General features: G+C 44.4%; 1 protein-coding gene across 1 annotated transcript in view; it reads right to left on the reverse strand.

Moving 5' to 3' along the window:
* Positions 1 to 26,262, reverse strand: part of LOC142567697 (tRNA (guanine(37)-N(1))-methyltransferase) — a 96,813-nt gene that overhangs the window by 62,632 nt on the left and 7,919 nt on the right. Inside the window, exon 3 of the mRNA XM_075677869.1 lies at positions 5,238 to 5,377. Within this exon, the coding sequence (XP_075533984.1) occupies positions 5,238 to 5,377 (140 nt within the window). The remainder of the gene's footprint in view (positions 1 to 5,237; positions 5,378 to 26,262) is intronic.

Consider the following 26,262-nt stretch of genomic DNA (forward strand, 5'->3'; position numbering starts at 1 on the left):
CATTTGGTAATTGCTTCTCGTATCTCCCTGTTTCACCAGCTTTTTGGCTTCTTGCCTTTCCCACGAATCTGTTCTTTCTCTTTCTGTATATCTGTCGTTATTACACTTAGACGCTCACTATATACCCACTCTTGGCCATTCGCAAAGTTCTTCCTCAATTCTTGTGACTGTATCTGTTATTTGTTCAGGGTTAAAATTTGGACTGGTCATTTTGCACTCCTTCCTCTCTTTCCCAACTACATATCCAATTTTTTAAATGATGAGTTTATGGTCACTTCCTATGCTGCTATACCCTTCCTCGTCAATGACCATTTCTTTCATCTTATGAGTTCCTTCTGTCATCAGACAGTAATGATCGATTGCTGGTTTCCCACTTCCCATGTGATCTGCCCTTCACACTTAAGCCCTGTATTCACGATAACGAGGTTATGTTGCTCACAAAGGTCTAGCATTGACTTCCCGTTGTTGTCAATATAGCCATCTAGATCCTGTATGTGGGCATTCACGTCACCTAATAGGATAATTTCGGCATCATTCCCGAAACCCTTAATATCAGCACTTATGCATTCCACTAACTCTTGATTCTTCTCTGCACAATTATTTCTGGTCCACAAATACGTTACGCCCAGCCAAGATTCTTTTTCCACTCATTGTACCTGATAACCAAAGATGCTCTTGACATTTCATACTCTTTTCCACTTGGCTCCCTGGTGGATTTGGCTCCCTGATGGACTCCCCTTCTCGTTCTTTCAGACTTAGTTCTGTTGCACCTTTCCCAAACATAATTCTCAATCACTTGTGTCCTTCCAAGTCTCTAAGGTGTGTTTTTGTAACTGCAGACACCTCTATTTATTCTCATTTCACTGCTCCTCAATCTCTGCCTACTTTTCCTTTCTTCTGCTGCCCTGTATGCTGATGTAGCCTATTGTTGGCGAGCTGTCTCGTTTTCCTCCTTTTTCTGTTATTAACGGCGATGCTATTCTGAAGTTCCCCTAGGGGACCTTCATTACTCCCTACTCTGGCTCCTGAGCGCCTGTGGGCCTCCTAAAAAGCAACAGCACGACCAACAAGTCGCCAGCCCACTTCTCGTCCAAGCCTGTAGTGGCTTGGACGAGAAGTGGGCTGGCGACTTGTTGGTCGTGCTGTTGCTTTTTAGGAGGCGGCTTGGACGAGAAGTGGGCTGGCGACTTGTTGATCCAAGTGGATCCCATCTCATTCAAAACCACCACACCTTCTCACTTCCCTGTTTGCCTTGACAACCTCAAAACCCTTCTCTTGGCTCATTTTCTATATCGCCTCATTAGCAGCCACTACGGCTCTTTGTATGTGACTGTCACATACAGGCACTTCCTTCACCGTGCACACAATGATCTGCACCGGAGGGGACAGCTCGCGCAAGTCGTCTACCCCCTTCGCCAAGCGCTGGGCAAGTCCTGTCCCTTTCCTGTTTAGGACCTCATTTAGCCCACCTGCTACTATGACAAGGTTGCACACGTGGGCATTTTCCGCGAGCATTGCTTTTGCTTGCTCCATGACAGAACCCAGTGTCCACCCTGAAAATGTACCTACCGCCACTTTTTTATCGCCTTTTACCCTCTCCAGAATTGCTTCTGAGCACCTGGACAGGTTCGAGTTGCCGGCGATAATCGCTATTTCACTCTCTCCTTCCTCTTACCTGCTTCCCATTGTCTTTTTCCGTGTGATTCGGAATTGACAAGGGACACTGACTCCTACGCTCCTGCTTTTTTCGCGTGGCAGCCTCAAGGTAGGTGCCGCTCTTTCCAGCTAACCCCTCACCACATTACACGCATTCCATGTACTTTGCTGGTACTCTGTCTCCTGTCACGTCGGGGGACTGTTTTCCATTTTCGTGACTACACTCATTCACAATGGCAGCCCTGTTCAGCTGTTCCACGGCTGCTTGAAGTCTTTCTTCCGTGCATCATGCTCCATATTTAGCTAATTTTTTAACTGTTCAACCTGTTTGACAAGCTCATCCTAGAAAGCCTCCATTTTTTTCAGCCTAGGATCGACATCACAGTGTGTGCCGATTGACTTGATTCCTTCTCCATTCTCGTCGGTCCCCTCCTCTGCCTTGAGGGATCCCCCGCACACTGAACGCTTTCCCGGCTTTCTTGCCATGTATTGACCGGCTTTCTCTAATGCAAATACTACAACACTATAATAATGCAGAGCACATGCCTTCCAGCAAAAACCAATATGCACAGTATCTATAAATCCTTAAAATGCCACAAAGTAATTCTCACCAATGTTTTAAAAGCAATCAATGCCGTGCAGACTTAAGGGAAGCCTAGTTCTTACACACATTCAACCACGCTCTCACTTTCCTACCAAAGCACATAGTAAAATTGCTAATAGCTGTTAGTCTTGCCACTTCCAAGCAACTATTTAAAGGCTATAAAGACTTAATGTCCCACCCGGCTGCATGTGTTGAAGCCCATATTGCGAAAGGACGCTCTGACTATCCTGCAAAACCAAATATACACGAAACACACCTGTGCACATGAAAGTAGAAAGGAAAAAAAGGAAACTACCCAATTATTATTTAAAGGCTAAGAAAATCAGTAAATAAAAAACAGAAGCAAGTTCAAAGCATGCACAAAAAAAACTTATGATTTCGTCGCAGCCACGGAGCCCTAGAAAAATATGTCCATCCGCCCCAATATCTCGTTTCTGTCTGGCTCCTGCACTAATGGATCTCCCTAGTGGCACAACACGGAAGCACGAAGTACCAGCTTTCGCCACTCGCACATTTTCATTTATTTAATAAATTTTTATCCTCCTCCTCTTATGTAAGAAACGAACAAAGTACAGTAGAACCTTGTTGGTACGATCCTATTTTGTACAATTTCCTTGCACCAACGTTAACACATTTTTACCGTTCAATATCTTCCCAGATAAATGTGATCTTTCGTTATCAACGTTCAATATATCTCGAAAGTGTGATCATATGATAACTTTTCTGGCCACTAGACCCTATGTGAACAAGAAAAGGTGCGACGCATGCATGTTCGAGAGCAGTAGGGGCCCTCAACGGCAGCTTCCCTGCAGTACTCACCCCCCTGTGTCACATGAAAATGCCGTCAGGCACTAGGTTTCCTATTCTTGTACCGAGCAAATCTTGTGGGTCGTAGCGCATCACCATTCACAGCTACCACCGCCAACCCATTGCGTTAAGCATCTTCATCGTTCTGTTTCACAGTGCTTGTGGTGCAGTGCCGTTGGAAGCGTACTGCACACTATTAAAGGGACCCTGAAACGATTTTGACAATTTTATACAAACATACTGAGTCGTTAGAGTAGGTCCTTTTGATAATTAATTGACACATCTAAGTGCTCCGCGTAAAGCATGTAATCTATTATAACGTTTTAAAAGTGCACATGGCTGCTGATCGCAGCACACTGCTCGGCGGAATATTAAGCTGCCCCTACCCATACGATCGAAATTACCCATATGACGTCAGTGGGGCGAGCTATCCGATTGGCTGACCAGGGCCGCATGATCGATAATTTTTCCAACTTTATGGTGAACAAATGATGTTCGTAATAGTTGGAATGTAAGTTAGTTTTTATAAAAAGAAAGTAACATAAAGAGAATGCACAAGAACAATTTTTCAGTACACTTAAGCACTTCCGGCAGACAGCAAGTGTCGTCTGCTTGTGTTACAACGTGCTCCGTCTTTGACGAGAGCTCCGCCATCAGTGTCGGTCTGTCTTTTCGCGAGCGCTATGATTCAACTTTGTTGCGGTGTGGAATACAAACATAGCAACTGGCAATATGTCAAGCTGCGACATCGTGTCCCTCTGCAAGCCAGTAGACGAGCGGACTGGCTGCAGCGCATCGGACTGCCGCTACCCAATCGGCACCAGGATTTGCGCGATTGCGGCCGTCACTTTACACCGAAAGATTACTAACGCAATAGCATTTCGCGAGTCTGGTATTAGGGTAAACGCAAGCGCAAGGTGACATGGCCTGGCCATGTCCCCTTGCGTGTCGTTTCATGGGATGAACAGAAGCGCAAATGTGAATGGTCTGCACGGTGCAGCCACCTGGTGGCATAGAGCTCAACCACACACAACAGCAGAGACAAAATGTATTCTTTGCTGCTGGTGTAAATTTTTCGCAGGAGTGTAATCATTAATATGTTGCTTTTATAAATGTTTCAAATGTTTTACACTTGCTTAGAGCAATATTAGTTCTTTCTTTGGCTGGTTAAGCTCTGCGCCAAAGGGTGGCTGGACCGTGGAGATTGATCAGGCAGTTAACTACGTCTACGCTAAAGTTCCTTTATCAGCTTGAGTTTATGCCTCCACCGTTCTATTGAAATGTTCAGCTAGTGTGTGATTACCGGAATACCAGACAAGTTCGGCGCTATGACAGAATGCTCGCAACGCACGCTGCTTTGATAGTTCTCACTTGGGGATTGACGGCCAAGCAGCTAGCGGAGTGGTTTCGTGCGGGTGGGGGCGGGCTCCAAAACAACCGGAAGTGGACGATGTGATGTTGCATTGTGATGCAGAACCAGTGAAGGCAGAGCTTAGCCCCGAACGCTCAGCGAGTGAGTTGAGGAGGAAAAGCATGGCTAGGGAAGAGGGTAACTTGTAGCTCCATTAATACATAATGTTTCACTTAAATTGGGGTGCGAATGTTCTACTTAAGCTGTACCCTATGCATCTATAAAATTTGTCCGAACTGTTTCAGGGGCCCTTTAATAGGTGATAACCCAAACGCACTTCCATTCCCTGCTGCAGGTGGTGCAAAGTGAGCATCATGTTTCACTTATCCGCATTGGATTCTGGCATTTCCCACCAGCTCGGTTCCGTTTCGTTTCCCATCACTGTCTTAAAATGACAACGCATGTCTCGAGCCACTCAGGCTCCAGCAGATAGATGCGCATCAGTGTCTTGTGCTGCAACGATTCAAGCAATGCTTCGAATTATGTAGATATCAACCACAGTTGAATCTGCTCAAGTATTTAGTTCCTTTGGATTGTACGTTTTCCCAGTTAGTACATTTCTTCTTGCATTGTTTCTTCTGCCCCCAGAATTTATAAACAAGGTTCTATTGTAATCAACCTCTTAAAACAAAATTAATTAGTTTTGAAAGAATTCCCTTTCAGCCTCAGCTGATTTAGTGTTTCCGTTTAGCACAGCATCGGGAATTATCGCCATACAATACAATGCAATAGCAAGAGTGCACTGCAATAAAACAGTACCTGGCACCATTCTGCTTGACCTGGACCTTGGTGTCATGCTCTCCAGCAAGCAGCTCCATGTGAAAGTTGCGGAAGGTGCTCTCAATGATGTTCACCTTGCTCACCACACATCGGATGTTCTTTACCTTATCCAGGTACACCTAGAAATTACAAGAAACCACTTTTGAGTAACAAAGCAGTTTGGCTAGCTGGAGGTTGCTTGTGCTAACAAGTGGGCACATGTACACAACAATGCCTTCATTCACACTTGCATCTTATGTAGTCATTCGAATAACTGCATTAGCTCTGAGACTTGAAATGCTATGGAAGGAAGGGATGTCCTAGAGACATCAGAGGTCACACACTGTGGCAGTACCACACAGTTAATTTCTTCAGTGCATGAAACAGACTGAAAATGTAACAAGGAGTATATTTATTAAGATCATTCCAACCAAAGCACATACAAAAGCATCCAGTCACAAAGAGTGTAATATTCTGGCAGAAAAACTATGTGTTAGTTATAGACAGTTCTATCAATTACAAATTATGATTCTCAATTCACAAGCAGCAGCAGCAGCAGCTTCCCTTCTCTTGGCACCTATTCTGTAACCCTAATCGTCCACCTGTTATCTAAGCTGCGTATTACATGACCTGCCCAGCTCCATTTCTTTCTCTTAATGTCAATTAGAATATCGGCTATACCCGTTTGCTCTCTGATCCAAACCGCTCTCTTTCCGTCTCTTAACGTTATGCCTAGCATTCTTTATTCCATTGCTCTTTGCGTGGTCCTTAGCTTGTTCTCAAGCTTCTTTGTCAGTCTCCAAGTTTCCACTCCATATGTCAGCACCGATAAAATGCACTGATTGTACACCTTCCTTTTCAATGATAATGGTGAGCTTCCAGTCAGGAGCTGACAATGTCTGCTGTATGCGCTTCAACCCATTTTGATTTTTCTGTGAATTTCCTTCTCACGATCAAAGTTCCCGCTGATTAATTGACCTAGGTAAACATACTCCTTCACATACTCTAGCGGCCGACTGGCGGATGATCCTGAACTCTTGTTCCTTTGCCTGGCTACATATCATCATCTTTGTCTTCTGCATATTAACCTTCAACCCCACTCTTACACATTCTCTGTTAAGGTCCTCAATCATTTCTTGTAACTAGTCTGCATTGTTGCTGAATAGAACAATGTCATTGCCAAACCGAAGGTTGCCAAGACATTCGTCATTAATCCTTACTCCTAAGCCTTCCCAGTTTAATAGTTTGAATACTTCTTTCAAGCATGCAGTGAATAGCATTGGAGAGATTGTGTCTCCCTGTCTGACCCCTTTCTTTATAGGTATCGTCCTGCTTTTCTTGTGTAAAATTAACGTAGCTATAGAACCTCTGTAGATATTTTCCAAGGTATTTACGTAAGTGGCTTGTACTCCTTGATTACGCAATGCCTCTATGACTGCTAATATCTCTACTGAACCAAATGCCTTTTCGTAATCAATGAAACTAGCAGTTACTATGAGGTTAGTAACTGCTATAGCACGATTAGAAGTGACTGTCGTGGTCTTTCAGTCTTGCCATGCCCCCTACGGTGTACTTCTATTGCCCATGATGTGTACTGCGTATGCTTGCTGCTGATGTGTGGCAACATTGAGTTAAAGCCCGGCCCCACTGATGGCAGTGAGGCCTCTCTGGAATCCATGTTGAAAGAGTTGCTGTTAGGTCAGAACAAGTTGGCAGTGGACGTGGCTGCGCTCAGGGAGCAACAGAATAAGGTGGAAAATGTTATAGCTGATTGGGGAGCCAGATTCATTGAACTGGAAAACGAGTCTCACATATAGATGACCGCGAGTGTACGATAAGATTACTGGAGGCGAAGTTAACTGATCTGGAGTCAGGCGATCCAATCTGGTACTCTTTGGCATTCTGGAAGATGCCGGCGAAACTGAACCTATTCACAAAAATAAAGTTCTTCACGAGGTGTTTTCTGCAAAGCTTGCTGTTCCTTGCAAATCTGTCGGCAGAATTCATCTTGTTAACAAAAATAACAAGAGAACAGTCATTTACTTCCAAGATGTTACCGAAAAACAGCTTGTCTTAAAAAGTGCATATAAATTAATGGGTAGTCGAATATCAATTCAAAACAATTACTCGGGCAGCACAATAAGGAAACGAAAACTCTTGTGGGATAGTGCTAAAAGTGAAAGAAAACAAGGCAAGAAAGTTCGCTTAATTAATGATAAGATGCATGTTAACAATGAGCTATTCACATGGGATGACAGTAAGAACTTGAGGATAAAAATTGACAGCCATAAAAGTACTTGGAAAAATGATTGACTTGCCTCCACTGTCTTGCCTCCACTAGCGCTCACTCTGTTTTCCATTCCCTTTGACCACCCCTACCTTCTTCCTTTTTGCTCTTTCTGAGCTGCGCTACAAGCCTAAAACAGTCATAACATACCAACTCGCCCAAACTGCCATGCTTTTGACCTACCTCCTTCCTGTTTTGCTCTTTCTGAGCTGCGCTACAAGCCTAAAACTTGCCTCCGCTGACACTTCCGCTAGTGCTAAATAACTGAGAATATTAAACATCAATGCCCGCAGTGTCATTAATAAATCGGAAACCTTGAGGCAACTATCATGGGTTACAATCCCCATGTAGTTGTGATAACAGAAACATGGTTGCATGACAATATTGAAGATGCTGTTGTGTTCCCTTCATCTTATCGAGCATGTCACCGTGACAGGTGTACTAGAGGGGGCGGGGTAGCAGCTTTAGTAAAAGGAACTATATCAGCTACTCTGTTATGTCAGACCGATAACTTGGAATCTATTACAATAAAGCTTACTTGCTGAGATAAATCATTTTTGCTATTCGCAGTTTATTGAGCACCTGACTTGCCCCCAGAATTCTTTCGTGATCTTTTTGAACACATGGTTTCATTTACAAGCGATAAAGCACTACTTGTAGGCGACTTCAACCTAACAGATATTGATTAGGAGAACGGGTTTTTCTGCACCGGGATTAATTCACACTTAGGTTACTTGCATGACATCATTTTGTCTCACAATCTACAACAGGTTGTAAAACAGCCAACGTGCACTTATGGGACATCAACAACCATACTTGACCTCATTTTTGTCAGTCGTTCATTAGAAAACTTCTTTGTTTCGGTTGAACCTGGAATTTCTGATCATAGTCTGGTATATTTTTCTTGTTCTTTGGAAGTGCTTAACACCAAAAACTGCAAAACAACCACTGTTAAAGATTTTTCTCGTGCCGGAGACGAAAGTGTCTAGGATTACCTTGAGCAATACCTTGATAACTTTCACGATAACAATGCTACTGTGCTTTGGGATAAGTTTAAAGAAATTAGCACTCACTGCCTTAGCAACTTTATTCCTAATAAAACTAAAAAAATACTTCCAAGACTACTCCCTGGACAACAAGAAAGATCTTGCACCTTAAAAGAAAAGTTAAGCGCTGAAGACAATGATGTGCCTCACATGTTTCAATTCACAAAATCCAAAATAATCTAAACCAAGAAGTACGGCAAGCTAAGCGCTGGTATTTTTGCCATACATTGTCAAATTTCATTAAAAGGGCCCCCGAAGATTTTGGGCTTTTCTAAGCACAAAAACCAAGTCAACTGACCAAATTGTTCACGAGGGCCATGTCATTGTCGAAAAACAATGTATTGGGGAGCAATTCAATAATTATTTTCAGAATGTTTTTTCAAATTTCGATGATAGTCTAAACCTTAACTGCATTTCACGTAACTCAACCTCTGATATTGTTTCGCAACCAGGTGTAGTGTTGATGTTGCGGAACCTCAAAGCTAAATAATCTCGTGGACCAAAAAACATACCAAATGCTTTTCTGCGCAAGTATGCTGAAGCGTTAGCCCTTTTTCCTGTTGTTATCTTTCGTTCCTCATTATCTTCGGCTAATCTTCCTACAGACTGGCTAACTGCATGTGTCGTTCCCATACAGAAAAAAGATGACAAAACCCTAGTATCTAGCTATAGTCCGGTATCATTAACTTTATCATGTTGCAAGTTAATTGAACATGTAGCTAATGAAATAACCAAATTGCTAAGTGACAACAACGTACAGTTTCCTCATCAGCATGGTTTCCAGGAGAGTTTCTCTACTGTAACACAATTAACCACAATTATTCACAACTTTGCAAGTGCTGTTGACAAGTCAATCCAAACTGACATAATATTTTTGGACTAAGAAAGCGTTTTACCTTGTTCCTCACACTAAACTTATAGAAAAACTACAGCCGATAGACCTTCCAGCCTATATTAACTGGATGGCGGGCTTATCTGTCTAATCACAAGCAGTTTGTTTCAATTGATAATTACTCTTCTAACAAACTTTCAGTAACCTCTGGAGTACCTCAAGGTAGTGTGCTAGGACCTTTACTATTTCTAACATACATAAACGACATCATAATTAAGGGTTCGACGAAAGTTCGTCTGGTCAGGCATGCAAATGAAGGGAATTACGGTCACTGACCAAATCTGATGAATAATCTGACGTTTCGGAACCGCGTATGCGTTCCTTGTTCACCGAGTTGGACAGGAAATCGTCGTCACTTATATAGCCAGCATGTGACGTAATGAACATGCGTAAACGGCAGGCATAGTCCCTGGTGTCCGGTTCATCGTAGCTGGCGTCGATTGAATGATTAGAGATTCTAGCAGCCGTCGGGATGACACGTTCTTTTCTTTGGCAGCAACAGTGGCATTGTCCCAGTCAATATTGCGATTATGTTCTTGCGCATGCTTGGCAATGGCGTTCGTCGTGCGACTATTATTTCGTACGTCACGTTTATGTTCCTTAAGGCGTCTGGAGAACTTCCGTTTCACCAATATATACTCTGTGGCAATCAGCGCATGGTATCTTATACACAACTCCTGGGAACGATTCAACAGGTAACCTGTCTTTCACATTCATGAGCTGGTTTCAGAGCTAGCTGCTCGGGATGTGGACAATGCGCAAATCGCATTTTGAAAATACGCGCGACAGTGCCTCGCAGGCTATATAAGTGACGACGATTTCCTGTCCAACTCAGTGAACAACGAACCCGTACGCGGTTCCGAAACGTCAGATTATTCATCAGACTTGGCCAGTGACCGTAATTCCCTTCATAAACAACATCGCAAACGAAATTTCTTATTCTGTTCAAGTTAGACTATTTGCTGATGAATGTGTGTTGTATAACGAGGATACTTGCCATGAAGATCAATTAATGCTTAACTGTGACCTTCAAAACATTCTTTCCTGGTGCAGTCGGTCGGGCATGGAAATGAACAGAGAACGAGCTGTTTGCATGTCCATAACAAAAAATTTTTGTCTATACCCTCGGCTCTGAACCGCTGACCAAAGTCAGCCAATATAAATATCTTGGAATCACAGCAACCAGTGACGTCAGCTGAAATAGCCACATTTCTAAAGTATGTAACTCATCTTAGCAGCGGTGGCGTAACTCATCTATAACTCATCTTTGCAGCGGAAGCGCAGTAGTGGCGTAGAGGTAGAACACCCGCCTCGCATGCAAGAGGTCCGTGGTTCGAATCTCCGTGCCGCGCAAATTTCCACCGGATTTTAAAAAAAATCCGTGTGTTGATAAAATTGCATAAACAGGCCTGGAGTGTGGCCTGATCCTGATCCAGTGACCAGAACCGGTAATGCACTCCCTCACCAGAGCAGGATTTGCCACCCTGGTGCAGTACTTGGCCACAACCTCCTATATGAACATAACAATCAAACACCGGCCCTCAGTCCCCAGCAGCTGCAAAGAAACTGACCACGGCGGCAGTCAGACCTGCGACGCAGCAGAGGTTGCTAAGAACTCCTGGCTCCAGACAGGCCCCCATTGGAATATGAACCTAACAACGCTTAATGCTAGAACGATGAGGCAAGTCTAGCAGTGCTATCGGAGGAATTACAGGGCAGTAAATAGAATATAATAGGGCTCAGTGAAGTTAGGAAGCCAAAAGAAGCACATACAGTGCTAAAAAGCGGGCACGTCTGGCACTACCGGGGCTTAGCAGAGAGACGAGAACTAGGAGTCGGATTCCTGATTAATAAGAACATAGCTGGTAACATACAGGAATTTTATAGCATTAACAAGAGGGTGGCAGGCCTTGTAGTGAAACTTAGTAAGAGGTACAAAATGAACGTTGTACAGGTCTACGCCCCTACATCCAGTCATAATGACCAGGAAGTCGAAAGCTTCTATGAAGACATGGAATCGGCAATGGGTAGAGTGAAAACAAAATACACTATACTGTTGGGCGAATTCTCAATGCCAAGGTAGGCAAGAAGCAGGCTGGAGACAAGGCAGTGGGGGAATATGGCATAGACACTAGGAATAGCAGGGGAGAGTTATTAGTAGAGTTTGCAGAACAGAATAATATGCGGATAATGAATACCTTCTTCCGCAAGCGGGATAGCCGAAAGTGGACATGGAGGAGCCCGAACGGCGAGACTAAAATGAAATAGATTTTATACTCTGCGCTAACCATGGCATCATACAAAATGTGGACGTGCTCAGCAAGGTGCGCTGCAGTGATCATAGGATGGTAAGAACTTCAATTAGCCTAGACCTGAGGAGGGAACGGAAGAAACTGGTACATAAGAAGCCGATCAATGAGTTAGCGGTAAGAGGGAAAATAGAGGAATTCCGGATCAAGCTACAGAACAGGTATTCGGCTTTAACTCAGGAAGAGGACCTTAGTGTTGAAGCAATGAAGGACAATCTTGTGGGCATCATTAAGGAGTGTGGAATAGAAGTCAAACTCCATTAGACAGGATACCAGTAAGCTATCACAGGAGACGAAAGCTCTGATCAGGAAACGCCAATGTATGAAAGCCTCAAACCCTACAGCTAGAATAGAACTGGCAGAACTTTCGAAGTTAATCAACAAGCGTAAGACTGCTGACATAAGGAAGTATAATATCGATAGAATTGAACATGCTCTCAGGAACGGAGGAAGCCTAAAAGCAGTGAAGAAGAAACCAGGAATTGGCAAGAATCAGATGTATGCGTTAAGAGACAAAGCCGGCAATATCATTACTAATATGGATGAGATCGTTCAAGTGGCTGAGTTCTATAGAGATATATACAGTACCAGTGGCACCCATGACGATAATGGAAGAGAGAATAGTTTAGAGGAATTCGAAATCCCACAGGTAACGCTGGAAGTAAAGAAAGCCTTGGGAGCTATGCAAAGGGGGAAGGCAGCTGGGGAGGATCAGGTAACAGCAGAGTTGTTGAAGGATGGTGGGCAGATCGTTCTAGAAAAACTGGCCACCCTGTATACGCAATGCCTCATGACTTAGAGCGTACCTCAGTCTTGGAAAAACGCTAACATAATCCTAATCCATAAGAAAGGGGATGCCAAAGACTTGAAAAATGACTGTCAATCAGGTGATAGAGAAATGTGCGGAATATAACCTACCTTTATATATAGCGTTCATTGATTACGAGAAAGCGTTTGATTCTGTCGAAACCTCAGCAGTCATGGAGGCATTACGGAATCAGGGTGTAGATGAGCCGTATGCAAAAATACTGCAAGATATCTATAGCGGCTCCACAGCCACCGTAGTCCTCCATAAAGAAAGCAACAGAATCCCAATAAAGAAAGGCGTCAGGCAGGGAGATACAATCTCTCCAATGTTATTCACAGCGTGTTTACAGGAGGTATTCAGAGACCTGGATTGGGAAGAATTGGGGTTAAAAGTTAATGGAGAATACCTTAGTAACTTGCGATTCGCTGATGATATTGCCTTGCTTAGTAACTCAGGGGACCAATTGCAATGCATGCTCACTGACCTGGAGAGGCAAAGCAGAAGAGTCGGTCTAAAAATTAATCTGCAGAAAACTAAAGTAATGTTTAACAGTCTCAGAAGAGAACAGCAATTTACAATAGGTAGCGAGGCACTGGAAGTGGTAAGGGAATACATCTACTTAGGGCAGGTAGTGACGGCAGATCCGGATCATGAGACGGAAATAATCAGAAGAATAAGAATGGGCTGGGGTGCGTTTGGCAGGCATTCTTAGATCATGAACAGCAGGTTGCCATTATCCCTCAAGATAAAAGTGGAAATAATCAGAAGAATAAGAATGGGCTGGGGTGCGTTTGGCAGGCATTCACTTCTTCCATTTTATTGCGTGTTCAAGAGCAGCCCCGCTCGCCAACTGCTTTAACCTTGTCTTCCCTGGTTGTCTTGTCGATGAGCAATACGAGAACAAGGTGAAAGCAAAAGCCAACGTTTCGACAAGTGGACTTGTCTTCTTCAAGGCTTTGAAGAAGACAAGTACAGTTGTCGAAACGTTGGCTCCTGCTTTCACCTTGTTCTCGTTTTGCTCATCGTCCTGAATTTCCGTCTCATGACTTCCCCTGTTTTCCCGGTTGTCTTGTGCAATGCATGACATTTTGTGCCACTGCTTTCTCGCTGTGGACTCAACATCCTCCCAGGGCCGCAATGTGGTCGTTTGCCTGCAAAGGGTACAACCGTTGATCAGTACGCCTGATTTGCTGGCCATTTGGGAAAGCGATTCTGAAATATCTCTCGAGGCTGCCCGTTTGAAAATGCCTCGACCATTCTGCCGAGTTTCCACTGCGGCACCGGCACGATGTCATCCTTGACAATTACCAAGTCACCAATGTGCAGCCAGGATGAAGGTGATGGTTGACGGAGCTGAGCAGAAGCAAATATTTTTCTTTCCGTTGTTTCTATAATCGGTGCAGAAGCTTTTCTCTGTACTTCACCCGCCTTTACAAGTCATGCGTAATGTAGCTAGGCAAACAGGAGGTAGTTCTTGCTGGTAGTCTCACTACGTGCTTGCCATTAGCGCCTCTGAATCTTCAGTGTCCTGCAGAGCTGCGTTAGAGGGCGGCAGTCGAGAATCGCTTGTACTTCAGCCAGCACTGTGAGTAGTTTTTCATAAGTGAGGGTGTTTCGTCCAATGCAGTGCTTCAGCACATCCTTAATTGTCCAAATGACATGCTCCCAGAAACCACCCCATCACGGAGCTTGTCCTGTGATGAATTTCCACCTGATGCACTGAGCGCTTGCGTGGTCGTGGACGGTCTCGCTGAGCAGCAATCGCAGTTGTTTGGAACAGCTGCGGAATGCCATGGCGTTATCAGAATACCTATACTGTAGATGAAATGCCATGCTTGGATGTAAAACGACGAAAGGCAAGGATGAATGCTTGCGCTGTCATGTCCAAGGTTACTTTTAGGTGCACTGCTGGTGTCACCGCACAGGAGAAAACGGCAATATAAAGCTTCGCAGACTCAAGCGTAGAGCGGCAGTAAAGTGGGCTGCAATAACCTACTGTCACAATGTCGAACGGTGATGTTTCTGCTATGCAGCCTTTCAGTAATGGTGCCACCGGGCCTGATGCTGGAAGCCAACGTCAACGGCAACACGGCAAGCACAACTGAAGCAACTTCTTAATGATTCGTCTTCTCTTTGAGATCCAAAATCTTGACCAGAGGTCCAGAAGCGTAACTTCAATTCCAGCAGGCAGAAGCCGGACATGTGTTGCAGATACCAAGAGCCATATAAACACGTGGTCACTTGGCAACAGGATTGGGTGTTTAAGTTCCTCTGGCCCATCAAGTTCCTGTAAGCGGCCTCCAGCTCTAAGCAGCCTGCCGCATCTTTTTTTTGGGGTGAAGGCAACTGGTCAATAAACCCACACATGCTACCTGAAGGCATCAATGTTGCCATATTCGAGACCCTTGTTATATAATGAACGAGAAGAAAGGGGGTTAACCGAGAGGCCCGATTTTTATTAGTCATATCACAGGAAGCCAACAAACATTGACACTAAGTACAACATAGGGGAAATTATTTGTGCTTAATAAATGAAATAAAGAAACGATAAATTAATGGAAATTAAAGTGAATGAAAAAACAACATGAATACCCAAGAAAGTGGATGGGGAAACGGTGCCGTGGTAGTTCAATTGGTAGAGCATCGCACGCGAAATGCGAAGGTTGTGGGATCGTTCCCCACCTGCGGCAAGTTGTTTTTACAGCCGCTTTAATTTCCATTAATCGTTTCTTTATTTCATTTATTAAGCCCAAGTAATTTCCCCTATGTTGTCCTTCGTGTCAATGTTTGTTGGCTTTTTGTGATATGACTAATAAAAATCGGGCCCTTCGATTAACCTCCTTTTTTCTATGTAGGACATGCTACACGCCAGGGGGATTTCGTACACAACTCACACATTGCATTTGGCATACGGCTTGGTATGGTTCTTGCCACAGCCGCGCCAGCTTAAAAGGGGCTGAAAAGACAAGGGGGACTCCAAACCTGCCTGCCACCTCGTTTAGGTTGTGAGTGACTCTGTGAATATACGGTACCACTTCAGGTCTTACGGCCATAGTAGTCGTCCTCACCCTTGCTTTGCTCCTAGATCCTTTTACCTTCTGCAGGAGAGTTTCAACCACTGGCGTTACCATTGAGTCAGGGAACCCTGCCGTCTTAAGATGGGAAATATGATTTTCAAAGGCAAGCTGCATCCTCTGCACACACGACTTGCGGAGAGCCGATTCTAACTAAGCAGAGCATCGCTACTCCACGTTTTACAATCTTTGACCGAAAGGAGTCATATGGCACTGTGCCCGAGGGAAGTACTGCCAGCACACGTGGCCTTAAGCAAAGGATATGCATAGGTCTAAAATACGCTGTGAATTGCTGAGTGGAAGTTCGTCAGTAAAAGCAAGCCCTTTACCGAGTTGTCTGAAAATGGCTAGAGTGCTGTCACAAGTAGTTAAACTTTCTTGCTCATTAAAAACAATTAAAAAGCCATCCATATATTAAAAACATTTGAAATGTTTAAGAACGCACCCCCAAACGCCTGCATCAGCTTGTGCATTGCGCCGCTTTTGTGCAACATTTTTTGAGCTACCATAGACAAAGCACTTGGTCAGGCATTTGGGGGTGCGTTTTTAAACATTTGAAATGTTTTTAGATATATGGATGAGTTTCTAATTGTTTTTAACGGGCAAGGAAGTTTAACTACTTATGACAGCATTTTATCCATTTTTAGACAACTCGGTAAAGGGCTTTCTTTTACTCATGAACTTCCACTCTACAATTCCCTGCATTTGTTAGACCTATGCATTTCCTTTGCTTAAGGCCAAGCGTGCTGGCAATACTTCCCTGGGCACAGAAGGGTTTGGTGCCATATGACTCCTCCAAGTTAAAAATTGTAAAATTTGGAGTAGCGATGCTCTGCTTAGAATCGGCTCTCCGCAAGTCGTGTCTGAACAGGATGCAGCTTGGCTTTGACAATCAGACTTCCAATCTTAAGACAGCAGAGTTCCCTGACTTGGTAGTAACGCTAGTGGTGAAAACTCTCCTGCAGAAGGTAAAAGGATCTAGGAGCAAAGCAAGGGTGAGGACGACTACTATGGCCGTAAGACCTGAAGTGGTACCGTATATTCACAGGGTCACTCACAACCTAAGCAAGGTGGCAAGCAGGTTTAGAGGCCCCCTTGTCTTTTCAGCCCCTCTTAAGCTGGTGTGGCTCTGCCCTCGCACCTCCCATGATCCTAAAGGAAGGCAAGACTGTGGCAAGAGCCATACCAAGCCGTATGCAAAATGCAATGTAGGAGGTGTGTACGAAATCCCCCTGGCATGTGGCAAGTGCTACATAGTGCAGACAGGACATTGCCTGAATGATCGAGCCAGGGAACACGAACAAAAGTTAACGAAAGATAAATTGGAGCACTTGCCTGCGCACTGCAATGCCTGCCCCTGTGCACCACTTTTTAAGGAGATAAAAGATTCTGGGGAGAAGCCAGGACCAGACTGCATGCGAACTGGTGGAGGCATATCACATAGAAAGGCCACGACTGTGTTAGTGACACTTCCATTAGGTTGTTAAAATCGGAGATAGATTTCTTTTTTATTATTGGTTGCCCCGCTAGGCTGATGAGTGTTCTTGTTTGCTGTGTTCTGTACATGTTCTATTTGTCTATACATGTCCAAGGGTTGCCAAGAATAAACCAGCTGAAAGTTACGCCCGTGTCGTTTTTGTGTTCTCTTCTGCTGTCCCCGTCTTTATTTACAGTCAATATGATATGCTATAATCAAGACGTCCATTTCTGTCTGCACGCCATAAATAGTTTTATATAGTATCAGATTTTTTCTTATGCTTACTGTGCAGTACAAAATAAACCAATAGCTTTATACAGTTGAACCCACTTAAAACAATATTCAAGTGCCACGAAAACTCTGTTATAACCAATAATTGTTATAAACAGGTTGCATGAAAAAAAAGCAAAAAAAATAGAGGGATGGCAGAGCTGTTGTGAGAAAATTATAATGGGGAAGAGGCCAGTGCCCCTCCCCACCACCTTTCTCCATCCAGCTGCTGATTATGTTGACTTGTTTAACTGTTTAACTTTGCTTCCTGTGCGCTGCGATCGTATGTAACAAGCCCGCGCCTGTCAGCATTCAAGAATAGCACTGCTATAACAACTGCCAAGAGGGTCTGAGCCATAACATCCGCAATGCAACATCCAACGTAAAATTACTTGCTTACAGAGCACTGGTAAGACCAGTGATTGAATATGGGAAAACTGTGTGGGATCCCTACACCGCATCTAACATAGCAAAAAATTGAAAAAGTTCAGAGAGTGGCTTTCCGTTTTATCTATAATATCGCCACATCTACTCACTGACCGAGTTATGTAAACAAGCAAACCTTGAAACACTTGAAGGCAGAACAAAGGTTGAAAAGATGAAGTGTCTTTTCCTGCTAATCCACAGTCACTTTAAGATTAATACAACACAGTACTTTACAGTTCATCCCAACGAACTATCTAGACATTGCCACAGTATATACATTCCTGTGCGACTTTCTCATAATGATTGCTTTATATACAGCTTTTCTCCTCGAGTTATTAAAGAGTGGAATCTGCTTCCTGACTCCAGCGTGAGAAGTGACTCCCTTGATGTATTTAATGAATGCCTCGAATCATTCATACACCACAGCGCACCTAGACAATAGTATAAGTCCCTGCCTCAACTTGTGTATTCTGTATTCTTGTTTGTTAATTTAGCTGTTTTTCTTGTCTGCTGCATTTGTTTGTATATTGTGTAGGATGTGCTTTTTAATGTGTATTTATTTATTTATTTATTTACAATACCCCTAAAGGCCCTCGAAGGAGGGTATTACATGGGGGGGGGGGGGGGCTACAAGAAAAAACACAAGTGTACATTCAGGTGTGGCATACATAAAAAGAAAAACATATACAAGACATTTTTTTTTTCCGCTCAACAAGGCAGTGTAGTTATCACCATTCAACCAAGAAACCAAAAAACAAAAAACAAAAAAACAAAAAAAAGAAAGAAAAAGCAACATACATAAAAACATCAGGAGCGAGCAACAACTCACAAAGCATCAAAAATATCAGGGAAACACACTTAATAAGAAAACACAATATTTTTAACAGCGCATCACAGTAGTGCAAATTGTTTCCTTAAATTTGGCTATGTCAGTTTCCAGGGCTATGTATGAGGGTAAATCGTTCCAATCGATGATAGTGCGTGGTACGAAGGATTGAGCGAAAGTTGATGACTGACACAAAATGCGTTTCACTTTGTTAGGGTGATCGCGACGAGCAAAGATAATCGGCGGTGACTGAAAAAAATCATCACGAAGTGAGGTATGGTGGAAAATTTTATGAAATAGTGATAAGCGAGAATGTTTTTGACGAAGGCTCAAGGATTGCAAACCGGCACGTTTCTTTAAAGATGTAACACTGGTGAATGTTGAATAATCTGAAAAAATAAATCGAGCAGCGCGGTTCTGCAGGGCTTCAAGGTTAGAGGCTAGATATACCTGATGGGGATCCCAAATTGCCGCAGCATATTCAATTTTCGGGCAAATGATTGTGGCATATGCCTGTTTTCGTACGAGTGGTGGCGCTTGCTTGAGGGTTCGTTTAAGTATTCCAAGAGTACGGTTAGCAGCTGCCAGGGTTAAATTTATATGGTGATGCCACGTTAGGTCAGACTGGAAATGAAGGCCAAGATATTTGTAGGAAGTGGAAGACTCAATCGTGCTGTTATTAATGAAGTAAGTGTTTTCAATTCGAGACTTTCGGCCGTTAAATGTCATGAACTTGGTTTTAGAGATATCAAGCGACATTAGCCATTTGGAGCACCATAAGGCAATTGCATCAAGGTCAGATTGCAAGCATTGGCGATCGATATCAGAGGAAATTGTGCGGTAAATTACGACATCATTGGCAAAGAGACAAACCCGGGACGTTACACAAGAAGGAAGATCGTTAATATATATTAAGAAAAGTAAAGGACCTAGCACGCTGCCCTGGGGGACACCAGAAGTAACGTGGGCAAAAGAAGAATTGTAGTTGTTAGCGGAAGTAAACTGGAGCCTGGAGGAAAGAAAAGCTTTAACCCATGCGAGGACGTTAGGATGAATGTTTAGGCATGCAAGCTTGAGAAGTAATCTGTGGTGCGGAACGCGATCGAAAGCTTTGGAGAAATCAAGGAAAACTGCATCTACTTGTAAACCAGTGTCAACGGATGAGTGTAAGTCATGAACAAACCCTGCAAGTTATGTTTCACAAGAGTAGCCCTTGCGGAAACCGTGCTGATATTGGTATATTATGTTGTGGCTTTCTAAGTATGTGGCAATTTGGGAGTGAATGACGTGTTCCATGACCTTGCATATGGTACTTGTTAGCGAAATAGGTCTGTAGTTGCATGTTGAAGAACGGTCGCCTGACTTGAAAAAGGGTGCTACCTTGGCTATTCGCCAAACATCGGGGATAGTGCCTGTCGTGAGGGATTGTGAAAAAAGGGCCGTCAGAATACCACAGATGCCATGGCGTGTATTTTTCAGTATAGTGTTATTGATACCATAATGATCACATGTAGAAGAAATTTTCAGTTTACTTAAAAGGGAAAATATGCCCGCTTCGGTTATATCAATTCCTGGCATGTCGACGTCAGATATACAATCCTTCATAGGTGCGGTAGTAATATCCTCGCAGGTAAAGACAGCCATGAATGTCTCATTTAGAAGTTCTGCGCATTGCGATTCTGGAAGTGAAGTGTTGTTGCTATCATGAAGAGTTATATCAGGATGTTGTTTGGGATTCACGATGCGCCAGAATCTTCGAGGGTTATTTTTAAGCATCGATGTTAGGTTATGGCAAAAGAAATGACGGCGTGTGGTTTTAAGTAATGCTTGGTATTTCTTATCGCAGGCTCTGTAACGCAGCCCAGAAACCGACGTAACGTTTTTATCGGCCCGTCTGTAGAGTCTCTTTTTTTTTATTGTTTAAACGTCGAAGCTGCTGCGTGAACCAGGGAGCAGTACGGTTGCTTTTTATTGTAATAGTAGGTATGAATTTTTCTATTAGTTCTTTGAGGAATTTTTTAAACAGAAGCCAATTTTCTTCTACCCTGAATGATAGGTGCCTCTCAATAAAGTGCTCTGAAAAACTCAATAATCCAGAATTCATACTAGCAAAGTTGGCTCTGTTGTAGCATGTGATTTTTTTTTTTGGTGGCTTGTGTGTTAAACGGACGTGTGAGGTTGCCGGTGATAACGGCGTGGTCAGAAAGGCCATCTAATACCTGTGTCACACGGGCACATCTGGAAAGCCTTCCAGTCAACGGCCTTTGAAACGCCACAACTCTATCGACTCAAAGGAGTTGTCGCGCTGCTACACGGCACTTTTGAAAGGCCGTTGAGGGGTTCAGGCGTTTCTCGCATTATTGTGTGGCGCTGCGGATCTTTATTTTCGTTTTCATGTCACAAAAAGTTAAACAATATTAAAACCATTTAAAAACACTATAATTTCTTTTATGTTTGTTTATACTGTACACTAAAAAATTGTTTATACCTTGCCATACAAATATATGTTTAGTTCTTAAGTTGTTGAGTAGCGAAACTGCGGCAACCTTTGCGCCGCTTTATGCGGCTGCCGTTTTGGTGTGTGTTCGCACATGTCAAGTGGCAAAAACACTTTATTGAATAATGAATAACACTCATATATAGTACTTTCAGAACATTTGGTTTGATTTGTTCTTTCTAACCGTGAGTACGAGCACACTGTGAACGAGAGGGCATGTTTGCGCTGTTTCCGCTTCCGTTGCTCAAAGGCCATCGAGATTTCGATAGAGTTGTAGGGTGCTTCGTTGACTCAATAGACTATTGACTCGGCGGCCTTCGAAACCGCCCGTGTAGCAGCTCGAACTTGACCTTTGAGTCAACTGACTATCGGTTGGAAGGCCTTCCAAACGCCCGTGTGACACAAGTATAAGTGGGTGATATCAGTGCAAAGGTCAGGATTGTTTGTAAGGATCAGGTCGAGAATATTTGCAGAGGTTGCCGAGTGCCGTGTAGGTTGATCTATTGTGTTAAGCGAGTGGTCTAGGCAAGTGTTAAAGGAGTACTGACACAAAAAAAATCCACATGGTTTTTTTTTGCTTTAATAAGTAGTTAATGACCCAGCAATTACAGCACGAAACCTCATTTACTTCAGAGCGCGACAGGTAATTATTTGCAGTCCTTTTTGTAGCGACCAGTCTAAGTTTCGGTTCCAGAGAGCAACGAGACGGGACCAACGGGAATGTAAACAAGGTGGTCACGTGTTCGCAAGAAGCCATGACGTATGCTCTGACGCGCAGCCAGCGCGCGAGCAACTTTCTGAATATTCTCGTGCGACTGACGCATCGGTCGGACTACCGCAGCCAATGACAGCGCCGGTAGCGTAAACGTCATGGCCACGTGGTAGACCCGGCGGGGCGGGGCCGGCCAGCGGGCGCCTCGCCGCTCCGATCATGTCTGTCTTTTTTTTCTCTCCCTGGTCGAAACGCGGGCCTCTTTCGCCGCTGACGGCGGCACATAAATGGGCTACAATTTGTTTCTGACACGAAATAACTTCTAGAATAAGGTGACCTCGAAAGAGTGCGAGTTATAAAACATTGTGCGAAATAGTAAATCATTGGCGTTATTTCTACTCGGACGCGGTAAGCGCAGACGCGCCAGCAATCGTCTGTATACGAAGCGGCTCGCCTGACTGGCCTGTTTACTCATCGCTACTAAAGGCACCGGAAAAACTGATTGTATTTTCACTTAAGAGAAACATAAATGTTCAGACATTGATTGTGCTGATGAATTTAGGCGCTTTATTACGAGCTGCAGACGCATCGCAAGCACACTCGGCCCCGGATAGACAGCCGGCGAGCTAGGCCTACATCGTCTCCCAGCGATCGCAAGCTCGCTTGGCATGCTCGTTCGCTTCTGTCGGCGTCAATGAAATCAAATGTGCTGCAATTTAAGCGTGACATAACTGTGTACACGTTGTGCCGACTAACATAGGCGCTTCGTTATACGAGCTGCAAGCGATCGTGTCACAGTATGTCGCCAAACTGCAATCGTATGACACGTTTTTCGGCTGCTACATCTGTTGCAGCTTCGACGGGGCGGCCGGACAGAGGACCTACCGCATGAGGCTTAAATGACAGGGACGCACAGCGCCGCAGAAAAAGAGCCGGACTACTCAAGTCGGGGACTAGGCAAAGAATGATCTTATTACAGCGAGGGGAAACACAGCAGGCAACTTACAGCATTTGGCGCTGAGTGGCACCCTGATGTAAACGACCCAAAACCGAAACTGGAAGCCAACACAGGATACCACATCACCTCTCCCTTGAGAGGAAAATGCGCTACGTACTCGCTCTCCTCGCAACAAAAGCAAGTCATGAGCTACAGAGCACATGTTAGCACTGTAACACGCGTGTTTTGTGATGACATCTTTATGCAATAGAAAATGATATCTTTGGCTTCCCCTTTTTAGGAGAAACACATAACATGAAGACTGAAAATAAATATGTATGCACTACAGTGCAATCATAAAAGTTTCAGTACCCGTCTTGGGAAGACGATGAGATGCACACTTGCACACACAGATCATACATGAAAAAGAGTTCACAAAGTACAAAAAGTAGACAGTGCGAACATCTGTGCGCCCCCTGGGACAGCACTGATGGCTGGCTCATTCACCCTGAGCCTGACTCGAGGCAGCTCTGTGGCTGTCATGAATTGAACATTGTGCGTAAAACCCCTTCACAGTCCAAGAAGTTGGGTCAGTCCCCCCTTAAGGATGCTAAAGACGTAAGTAATGTTCGAAAACATTTTGGCATGAAAGGCCAATTCGTATGGCGGTCAGTACTGTAGAAATGATGTGCGCACTGAACGATTACGCTACAAGAAATAATGTATCCTCTATACCAGTAGTAACTGGAAGAAACGGTGGAAGACAATCATCAAGGGAAGGGTAGGCACTGGAGTGACTCTTTTTCTGTGATATCATAAGAAGCCTGTGGGTTTTCAAGAACAAGAAAATGTGCGAGGTGCGCACGGTAGGGAACATTATAATAGGTGCCTGCCATGACAGCTTCACCGCAATACTCACCCACCCTTCTCGTGTGAAAACGCCCGCACGCACTCAGTTCCTCATTTTGGTACCAGCAAATCTTCTCCACAGTTGTCGCACATGGCATTCACAGCTATCACCGCCAATCCTATTGCGACAAGCTGTGTTTCTGTTTCACAGAAAATATCTGTTTCACAGCGCGTGATGCCGTTGGAAGCGTAGCATATGCTTTTGATAGGCAATAACCAAAATAGCCAATAACCCTTCCCTGCTGCAGACTGTGATCGTATATGTTTTCCGGCCGCTAGATCCCATGTGAACAAGAAAAGGCATGAGGCACGCGCGATTGAGAACAGTATACGGCCACCCGTCTCACGTGAAAACGACAGTGCGTACAGTTTTTTATTTCAGTGTCAGCAAATCTCCGGCCGGGTTGTTGCACGCCGCATTCACAGCTATCGCCTCTAACCCTATTGCAATAAGTGTCTTCACCTACCTGTTTTACAGCCCGCGGTGCGTAGTGCGCTGTGCCATTGGCAGCGTGCTGCACGTATTTAGTAGGCGATAATCCAAATGCGGCGCCGTTCTCTGCCGCAGGCGGCACGATGTGACCATCCCGTTTCGCTTCGGTGACATCATGCGTTGCCCACTAGCCCGGTTTCATTTTGGTTTCCTGTCGCTCTCTTAAAACATCACGCAATAGGAAAACAATAAACCGCCTCTCCGGTTGCCGGAGCACCACCAGTTCGACGTGTGTCAGTGTCTCATGCCGCAACGATCTGCGCAACTCTTCACATTACATAGATGTCAACAATAGTTGGGTCTGTCAAATTTTTTCAGTTACTTTGGATCTTACGTTTTCCCAGTTAGCACATTTTTTTCTCGCGGTTTGTTCCAAACCTTTTGAACAAGGCGCTACTGTATTTAGCTGAACTTAATTGAAAACCGTTTTCAAGTGGTACTCTTGATTCATTTCATCCAGTCTGTAATGGATGTTTGCCGCTTCTGTTCAAATCGGTGAGCAGCCACAAACGATGTCATCTCACCTAATAACCTTCAAAATCCTTCTGTGTCTTCATGCTGATGGAAAAAGTTTACAGGGGGTTAAAGCAGGCATCTGTCGCCTCACAGGTTATCAGTGCAGGCTCTGAGCTAGCGAAAGTACAAAGGAGCGCGCTGAGCGCACGGCAAAGCAGTGCACCTACAGGACAGTCTAATTGACATTGTGCAAAGTGGGGAAGGAGAAACGAGGTGAAGTGTTGCAGATTGTCAGTGTTGTAGGCAGAGGCGTGCTGGGTTAACCGCCTTTGGCAGTGGCTGCAGGTTTCGTTTGCAATATGGACATACGAGGTTCATCTCGTGATAACATTGTCCTCGCACGCCGTACGCTGTGTGTGGGAGTGAAAGGTTGCAACAGTGAGCCGACGATGGAGGCTCAATTTCGTGTGCGCAAAGGAGGAAAGGGGGGAGAGGGGGAAGCACACCATCTTTGTTTGCGCGCATGGCAGCGGGGAGGGGAAGGAGGGGGGAGTGCTGTACTGCGGCCACGTGAAGTCGCTGGGGCTTTATCTTGAACGCAATCTTTTTCAGGGGCACAGTCTAGGTGGGCCGATGGCTCATAGCTTTGCATGAACTGTGTTCTCTACGCTCAGTGTGCACTGAAGCGATAGACAGCGTGGTCACTTCGCTCGCTGCTACTGTTGCAATTCCTTATGCCAGCGTTTTCACAGCGAGCGTCCGCGGTTATCGAGTGTGATGTATTCATGTTTGCCTGTGCACTCTGACACCATGCTTGTTAATAAATTAGTAAGCGAATGTTTACAAGGGGGCGTTCTACTTGGCTGCTGCGTATGGCACGGCCGCTTGTGCCCTGCCTTAAATATAACCTGTGACGTGGAGTCTAGACGCACCGAGGGCCAGCTTCAGATGCGCTATAGCACCTAAACGTTTGCGTGTCACTCGCATTCACGAAATGAAGCTTCACTGTCTCTTTTTGTTTTCTCATCTTGTTTTCACCTCTGTCCATGAGCGATGTGTGCCGCAGGCCTCCAGTAGGATGCATCGATGCATGCGCCTGCGGGCACGGCGCGCTGAGATGAAAGAGAATGTGAAGAAAAGAAAAAGGAAGAGAGCTTAACCTGACGGAGTAATCTGGTTTGCCACGAGACACCCTAGCTTCTAGGATCGCTAGCGGTGGTGGTCACTCTGAATGTTCGTCTTAACCGAAGAGCACATCTGAGGCGGTTCGTCCTAAGCGGATTTTTTTTGCATTGAGTCTATGGAAAACCAAAGAAATTTTCCCATGTTGTTCGTTCTATGCAAGAATTCGGCTTAACCAAGTTAGTCCTAACGAGAGTTCACTGTACACAGGTACCAATTACAGAGGCACCACTCCTGTGAGTTTTCAGCCGCCCCCTGCAAAGTGACATAGTTAGGCCAAATGACGTCGGTTGAGCGAGCTATCGGATTGGCTACCCAGGTTGCATCATCAATAATTTTTCCTATTTTATGGTGTATATTTAATGCTGTATAAAAGTGAAATGTCATGTTTAGAGGCCCTTGGTTAGAACTTAGCACGTTGGTG

This window comes from Dermacentor variabilis, unplaced genomic scaffold, assembly GCF_050947875.1.
Source record: "Dermacentor variabilis isolate Ectoservices unplaced genomic scaffold, ASM5094787v1 scaffold_14, whole genome shotgun sequence".
Taxonomy (NCBI): Eukaryota; Metazoa; Arthropoda; class Arachnida; order Ixodida; family Ixodidae; genus Dermacentor; species Dermacentor variabilis.